Source organism: Podarcis melisellensis (genome assembly GCF_964234715.1).
Source record: "Podarcis melisellensis genome assembly, chromosome: 8".
NCBI classification, from domain to species: Eukaryota; Metazoa; Chordata; class Lepidosauria; order Squamata; family Lacertidae; genus Podarcis; species Podarcis melisellensis.
The window spans coordinates 45,625,251-45,634,414 of record NC_138540.1 but is presented as its reverse complement, the minus strand read 5'-3'; the positions used below and the strand labels follow the sequence as shown (position 1 = coordinate 45,634,414).

Sequence of the window (9,164 nt, the reverse complement as noted above, 5' to 3'; positions counted from 1 at the left end):
CATTTGAGGAATAAGACAAAGGATGGCACAAGTTGCTCCTATCCATTTATTAAACAAATCCTTTACGATGATTTCATACAAGATTAGGATTCAGAAAACCTATGGTTTTCTCTACATACAAAAATACAGATTTTTAAAAAACACTATGAAAACAGACATGTACCATGAGATTATTTTTTGTAGAGCTCAGTATCTTGGTGTATCAAAAAGAATAGAGGAAATATTAGCATTGATCAAAACAAGACAGCCACATTAAACTGTAAATTACCAATAAAAAGTCATGCCAATATACAAAGCAAAACTTACAGAAGTACACCGCTTAAGAATAAATTTTAAAACGGACAAGATCAAGCAGCGCTTTAGTGATTGCATTCAGTATCACAAGAAAAGTAAAAAATCATTACTACAATCCATCTTGAAATTTATAAAATGTATACTAATATTGCAAATTAAAAGGAAGTGCATGGCATATAGCTATCACTTGTCTCCATAATGCTTTCAGGACCAGTTGAACTAAATTTTGGAAAGGTTTCACAGCACATACAGGATTCTGCACATATGGAACGAAAGGGGGTCTGTGCACAGGAAAGCTTCCTGCATACCCAAGTTAAATATTTTTTGCTGCTAAACCAGGAAGGCAGAAGTCATCTGAATGCAGAGCAAAGTAATATAATTATGGTGCAAATCTCTTTTGTTAGTGTAAAGGTGCTGTGATTTGCAGTGAAAGCATCTAAGGAAACTGACTGATCTACATGTCAGAATAAAACATTGAAGGCCTAGGTAGGACGAAAGCCACTTTCTTCTGAAGTCTACAGCAAAGCCTGTAGTGACTGCAACAAGATGGTAACTGGAGCAACTTTCTAACCTCTGTTCTTAAGCACATTTACTGTAAGTTAAGTCCCAAGCATTTCAATTATTATTGTTTGTTCAGAGTGTGCTTGGTATTGTACTCTAGGCACATGACTAACCACAGTTATTTGGAAGTAAGAACATTTAAATCCTTGGGACTTGCTTCCAAGAGTGTTTAGTGTGCTGTATACCAAGCAATGGGTTCTCTTAACTCTCTTCTGTACTTAGCTGGAATGTCTGTTATTTCACAGTACCCAATAAATCAAGAGAATTAAGGGCAGCTGCATGCTACCAAAAAGAAAACTGGATCCATTCTACCTAATTCAGGAATTGACTGATTCAAAAAGTTAACTCTTGAGTTAACCAAAAGATTCTTCTGCAACCATGTGAGAAGCCCACAATTTGCATTAAATTAAACATTTATAAGCAAAAAGTTAATAGCAACTTTCTGGTTTTAATACAAAGAGTATTTCACATACTAGATAACTTAATATTTGAAAGCAAACTAAAATTTTGAGTTCCAATACACAGGCTTCTATGGTCACAAATCTCATTCTGAACAAGAAATATCACAAAATGCAACCATGTTTTTGGTCACCAGAGTTTTGGTTTGTGAAACAGGTCTGCTGGAACACAGCATCAGTCAATGGGAGGGGAACTGAGACACAGATTGCCATTACTTGGGGTTTGAATTTCCATGTCTAGCTCAAGTTTACTGGATTTCAGAGGCAGTCCCTTAAAAAGCAAGATGTGTGGAAATGCAACCTTACTACATGTTTGAAACTGCTTTAGAAGGAGGAAAAATGACCAGTTCACCCACTAGTGCTATTTTCAATGTACTGCCTTGGGTTGGCACATAAACTGGGTATCACTCCTTTACTGCCAATTCCAAATTGGTTCCACCACTAACCAATTTTACTTTCTACGTAGATTAATTGGGGTATTCAAAGCGCCTATACTTCCTTAAAAAAACTTTAGTTTGGACATGACAGCACAATTGGAGCACACCTTTCAAGTCCAACTGGAAAGCAGAGTCCTTAAGTGCATATTCCAAAAAGAAGCCTTGTTATTTCATTAAGGCTGGTATTTAACAGAAGTTTAAAGAAACTACAATTTATGAGCCATTCATGGTTACAAAAATAGTGTTTGTGTGTAGGATCTTAATTTGACTGAGCACGCATACACACACGCACACAAAGGCACCCTAGGTGAGACCGTGTCTTGTTCATCAACAGATATGAAAAGGCATGACAAGTGTCAACGTCTCTAATCCAAACTGGGATGATACTATGCATAATAAATATACAGTTTACCTTTTCAATATTGGTATATCAGTTACTTAAACTTCAATATATACAAATAGGTTCCATCCGCAATAATGCAGATGTGAAATTTGTCCACAGAAGACAACTTAAGTGCATCAGTTATTCCAGGGTGTCTAGGTGAATGAGAGCTATCCAAGAGTCACTAAATCTGATAACAAATATATGCATTCTCCCCCTGCAAACTTTCACCAAAAGGTGCAATAACGGCAGTGCAGGAGTGCCCTAGGCGTTCATAACATGCAACAAGGGAAATACCAATACACATTCAAGTCTGAAACACTGGACAAATGAAGACAGTATTGAAAGGCAACAATGAAAACTAAGATGTTATAGTGTCTACTGGCCCTGGAAGTGTCAGTCTCCATCTAGTTTTACTGAAATGTTTAGACAGAGAAGTCCTCAGACAGCAATAGAAAGTGTCTGTGGCACACAAAAGTGATTAGCCTCCCCATAATAGACAATTTGAGTACATGTGTACTCAAAAGTGTCTCACTGAGTTAAATGGAGCTTACGCCCATGTCTGTAGGTATATGATTGCAGCCTAAGCCACATTAAACATGGCTTGTTGGCAGAGCTCATGACTCCTGTCTTACCAAAAGGCCCACTTCAAGAATTGAGAGATTTCATATTACATCTTTGCAAGTGAAAGACATTTTTAAAAGTTACAATCTAAGTCTTTTGCTTCAGAACAGCCTTGCACTCTTGAACTTGAACAGGACAACTCCAGAGTAAAAGATTGGTGGAATGTATAGAAAAAAGGAATCAGATATTTCCTTCAAACTATCTATTTCTGTGCCTCTCAAGACATTTGAATTAAACTGCAACAGCGGTGTACTGTATTTTACAAAATCATCTGCAGCTGTTTTTTAAAAAGTAGATCCCACCCTTTTGCTTTTCACCTAGAGGATATTAGCACAGCTGTAGGGACCAGCCCTAACTATAGAAGTTAAAACTCCAAAAATATCTACATGTTGCCTTGGGTACTTACGTCTTCATAATTAACTACAAAACAAAGGCTGACAGCAAGCTTTAAAACAGATTTTAAAACTTTCCATGAAAATCATAGGGAAGAAATTAACTCAATATTGAAATCACAAAGTCCTCTAATATAAATATAAGAATCAAGGCTACTGTACAAACTATGCATAAAAAAACTGCTTTTGCCAAGTTTAAAATGATGCATACTTAAAATAGGTAAAAGCAGGGGCGAGGGGAGAGAAACAACTGATGTGGTCCAAAAGGCATGCGAAAGAGTTATTCAGCTACTATCAACTACTAAAAGGAATTCAGCCACCCCTCCAGGACAGATTAAGACAGGCACTATCCCAGATTAGTGATTAACATATACATAAACCGGGTTCCAAATAATATCACACTTTATAAAGTGGATTATTTTGTTTTGGACACAGGTTCAGTCATGCTTTTGAAACAACATAATAGGGAGTAAACCATTCCTACTAGGGCAAATGAATCATTTGCACCAAGAATCCATCTTGGGAGGGACACAAAATCTGATTCTCTATAGAATCTACAGAGAGCTAATCAAGGTATACATGGTTAATCTCTTACATCAGTGGACACTCCCAACACCATACAGATCACTACATTTAGCTGGACAGGTGAACACATATGCATAATGGAGTGAAAAATAGAATAAATTGCTGTACTAGAATATACATACATATGACAGTCACTCAGACGCTGCCACTTGCTGCATTTCATTACTTAAGTTGTGGTGATACTGAATTTAGTCATACTCATAGTATACCCACTGAAATCAATGTACTTAAATCCATTTATTTCAACGGGTCTGCTATCAATATGACTTCGCTGGATAGCATACATAGGCTATGAAAAGGACACTAGATTTCTAAGGCAATATCAAGTATCCCTGTTCTCTACCACAACTTTAAATCCTGTAAACATTCAATCAAGAGTCATCTTTGTATAGATCATACTCACACTCCCAAACAGAACTGCGACTCACATGGCATTAAGAAACTTTCTTTCAACTTAAGCTAAACTTGGCTGGAAATGAAAACAAGCAAACAAATCTCATAGTGCACACGGCTTGTGCAGCTGAATCAGTTTGCTCTTAAGCAAGCACTTTCAGTAGAATGTAACAAGTTGAATAATGTTTGCAAACTTGAAAGAAAATGTCCAGTTTTTATCTGCAAGTTCTTCAGATATCATTGTCATCTCGTTTTCCTATCTCTCTATATAACATTTGTACTGGTCTGACATCACACTGTGATGGTAGTCCAAGTCGCTAAGATGTGCAAGAGGCACATGGGCTGAGCAGTGACTTGGGTATCAGCCCTTGCAGAATTTCATCTCAGAGTCTGAATGGATGGTGGGTTGGGAAGATGCTGCTATGACCTGCCAAGGGGAAGCTCTCTTCTCTGGCACTAACAGAGGCTTTGTCTGACAAAGAAAACTGGGGAGAGGGCACGTTGAGGTGCGAAAATTAAGCAGGCAGGGGGAGAGGTTGTGATCCTGGAAAGGAAAACGGAGGGGCAGAGATGGGGGTTAGTGAGCTGAGCAAGCAGGGGAGTACTACCTAGTTTTAACTTATGCACTGTGCACAAAAAAACTAGAGAGCTCTCATCACTGCCAATGGGATCTTAATGTCAGACTCCCTCACTAGCAGGTCATATTACAAATTGCTCACTCACTTTCAAAAACCATTTGTAAAGAGGCTTGATGATTTGCTATTCAAGCAGTGCAAGGTTAAAGGACTTCTTGAAAATATGGATCTATGTGCATAATTCTTGGGATCACTGCTTCTGCGTCTAATACTCCCCTCTCTTCCCGCCAAAATCAAATAAAATCCTAAAAAGAAAGCCTCGTCATAGTATCAGGGACACTGCAGGGGAAATTCAGAACAAAAATGTTCTTAAATGTGTGTCCAAGCAGTCTGTGCTTCAGGAATGCCTGCATTTCATTGGAGCATATTGTCAAAACATACCATAAAATATACAATCTTTTTATATTAAATATGTACCATCACACCAAACCTATCCCTTTCAAATTACAAATGTGTCTCCAATCTAAAAATGTATAGCTATTCTTTGGTCCCAAAAATACCAAACAAAATGGTTTTCTGGTAGCTTGAGTTATTTTTCTTATTTTTAACAAATTGGGCAGAAATCAGAATACACCCTTGTTATTTGAGGAAATCAGCCATGGCAATAAGCAGAGTACTCTTGCATTACACAACTTTAAATAAAGTTCCCATTCAAAAAGTAGACGTTTATATGCTTTCAAAAGGTTCTGGGATTATTACTAAAATATAGCTCTGCACATGACTAATAAGTCAAGTGACTGGCATATCTTCTGCTGACAACAGGACCTATGCAGAGGAATGGATTTCCCTCCAGCCACTCCAGGGACAGCCCACAATTTTCAGGCTTATCTCCACCGCCTCAAGGAGTTCAAAATAGCTTTTTTGAAAAACGGAAGCCAATGCATTCTTAGGATACTGAATCTCACTCAGCAGCTGGTGTTGAGATCATACACAGCCTTGGACAGTCCCAATTTTTACTTTTATTTTTACTAATTTTTACTTTTATTTTAACATTTACTTCAAGTGTTAGGGGGGAAAGGATCTTAAAGGCTTAAATATGCTTTTAGGATCCAGAAGATTAGAGGGCTCACCAATATCATGCAACATGGTCAACATATATAAAAATGGGGACTCTCACACTCTACAATCAGTGACATTCAACAGACATTCACAATTCTACTTCCTAGCTTTCAAGGTGCATACACAACTGTCCCAGGAATAAGTGTACCTCCACTGATAACTGTTCATCATCATCATAATGGAAACATATTGAGAAGAATTACTGATTTCATATACTCATTTTGTGGCTGACCTAAACAACAGATGCAAGAAGCATGAAGCAAGAAGCTAAAGAGAGATTCTAATGACTGGTTCCAAATCCCCTACCCACAGAGTACATTACTTTCCCCATGAAACACTGCTGGGAAGATTGAGGGAAAACCGGAATTATATAGAATGGTATGTAAACTAAATGAACCACATAAATGCTACTCAGCAAAATAAGTCTTCATCTGTGGACAATTATTCAAACATTTTGTAGATCTGCTCTCATGCCTAAAAAAAACCTTACTATTCAGATAACTTTAGCAAAATTCATAAAAAGATTCTAATTCAGAAAACAATGCAGAGCAATCTGGGTAATCAAAATTTGAAGTCAGACACACACTCTCAGGGTATGTAATTACAATGGTACCACGGTTTTCAAACATCTCTATTGATGAACATTTTGGTTTTCGAACGCCGTAAATGCTTCGGTTTTCAAACACACCTTGGAAGTCAAACATGCCACGCAGCTTCTGCTGAGTGCAAGATCCTTAGGCCTAGCGGTCAGCTATTGAGTTTTCGGTTTTCAAACATTTCAGAACTCGAACAGTCTTCCAGAATGGATTACATTCGAAAACCGAGGTAGCACTGTATATAGCTTTAGGAATATTGCAGTATGGATATGAACTCAACACAAAACAACCCTGACCACAATCGGTTTTCCTATGGTTGAATGGAAGAGGAACAGAGAGGCTCAATACCAACTTCACATTATTCCCTTGTAAAGTGGAAAAGGAAATAAATGTGTAGTGTATTGAGGCGTTACATCCCAGTTCATACCTGGTTGTGGTCACAAATGGAGTGGGCTTTGTGTTTTCTGTTTAGCAGAAAACTTATTTTCCACCAGTCAATCCTCAAACTGGCGTGAATGGCTGTTATAGATACACAGTGGAACTGTAGGAGTGTTAGAACTAAAGTTAATTGGGGAATCTAGTTAAGGGAACATACACAGTGGCTGTGTAACTCAATACCTGATTTATGTTATTGCTATCTCTTTCCCTGATGCACTATGTCTACGGTTGGAAACTCCATTTTCAAAAGAACAATCTTTTGCCAGTTCTGACTATCATATTTATACTGGATGGTGGGAATGTAGACTGAATACCAATCTTCTCTCTGACTCTGCTAACTCAAAGTACTGTGCACCAAGACAATTCTTCATTCTAATGTATCCTTTTCTTCATTTACCACATTTATGGACAAGTATCTTCATTTGAAAAGTTCCGCAATTATGGCCTTCATGCCAATAATTTCTCAAGTCCTCTCTCTCTCTCTCTTTGTACATGCAAATGCTCACGGCCACCACATGCTCCTCCTTTTCCTATAAAAGTGAACATTTATTTTCTTTAAAAAAAAAGTCTGCAGGCTTTTATTTTTCTTCTTCTGGGAAATCCCATTTTGTGTGAGATTTTCACCCATCCAGACGCTGAATCTCTGGGCGATGATCCACTTCTCTGGATTCTGTCCGAGCACGCATATAATCACTGGTCTGCCTTGTGTTTTGTTGTCGGCTGTTAATTCTCCAATTTTTAACAGCTAAAAATAAATTCACAGCATAAACTGCAGTTGCCAGAAAACCAAATATCTAAACAAAAACAAAAAAAGGAAAAGAATGACATTTTATTGAAGTGATTAAGACTTTAGTAGTTTTATACAGAAATATTGCAGCTGATTGTTGGCTTTTGTGTGTTGACCTTATATCTTCAATTATAATTACATAGCGTACATTTATCCTTCATGCTACTTCAAAGTTCTTTAAAAACAAGCCAGACATATTAAGTCTCTTCATTTTGTTGATTGGGTATTTAACTGCTTGCCTTTTTGGAATTGTCTGTCTTGCTGGTACCTTTAATAAAGGGAGATCCATTGATAAGACAATAAGGCACAGCACCTGAAAATTACTAATAGGACTTCTCTAGAGACCTAAGTTAAGGAATCCATACACCCCAACTGCTTCCACTTATAACAACAGGACAGTCATTTAAGCATTGAAAAATGGTTGATGAGCTGATGTCATGCTAGATAGAATAAAAGCCTTTCCCATGCAGCTGATGAAAAATTATCCAATCATAGATTTGTTAATCTTTAAGGTGCTACAAGACACTGCCATTTGGGAGTGGGGAGTTTTCCTTATAACCTAGAGCAAAATTTTGCCCCTGAAACTGGTGAGTGGAAGGCCAAGAACTGCATGTCAGTGGGCTTGGGAGGAGCCAGCAGCAGTGGACAGACCCATTCACATATATACTTATGGGGATGATTGGCATAAGGAACGTTAACCCTTGCCCTCCCAGGTACCCCCTCCCTCACAATCACATTTTCCCCAGCTGGCGGTGGAGGGAATACAATTTACATTGCAGCAGCAAAATTCTGCAGCAGTACTGATTTGGCCGTGAGTTTTCGGTTGGGTGCCTATATGAGCCACAGTGAAGGCCTCCGGGGCCACATGCAGCCCGCAGGCCATGAATTGGCAACGTACAACATAGAACCTTCCTGCCATTCTCTGCAATGCATAAGAATCTTGCACTTTTAAAACTCTTTAAAATTTGCTGAAGAATTTTCAGGGGTTGCAGAAGAGCCATAGCTCATGGTTAAGAGCATCAGCAGTGAATGCAGAAGGCCCCAGCTTCAACCTTCAATATTTCCAGACAGAGTTGTTGTCACTATCTAAAACTCTGGAGAGCTGCTGTCAATAAGTGTAGACAAAACTTAGTTAAATGGACCTTTGATTTGACTGTATTATTTATTTGTTTATTCAAATTTGTAGTCTGCCCTTCACTTAGCAGTCCCCAGGGCAGCAGTAATTACAGGACAGTAAATTGCAGTCTTACAGTAATTAACACTCCTTCTTCCATATCTTTTTGACCAACCCTTCTGCCTATAACCACTGAAATGGTGGTCCCATACTATTGTCTCCCTGCCTCCTCTCTCTTTCATTGCTCAGGCATTTATCAACCACCTCTCACCTCACAAGATCAAAGGAAGTTACCAGAATACATGCTGTTATTCAAATTTTAAACTCAGTTAAAATATGCAATAAACTGCATGAATAGCAGCAAGGTGCAAATAACCAATGAATTGCATGAATGGCAATGCACAATGGA

At 38.2% G+C, this 9,164-nt stretch overlaps 1 protein-coding gene across 1 annotated transcript in view; it reads right to left on the bottom strand.

Moving 5' to 3' along the window:
- Window positions 1–32: 32 nt before the first annotated feature.
- The window catches only part of CMTM4 (CKLF like MARVEL transmembrane domain containing 4), a 42,368-nt gene continuing 33,236 nt past the window's right edge, over window positions 33–9,164 (bottom strand). Inside the window, exon 4 of the mRNA XM_081920445.1 lies at window positions 33–7,648. Coding sequence (XP_081776571.1) covers window positions 7,475–7,648 — 174 coding nt within the window. The 3' untranslated portion in view covers window positions 33–7,474. The remainder of the gene's footprint in view (window positions 7,649–9,164) is intronic.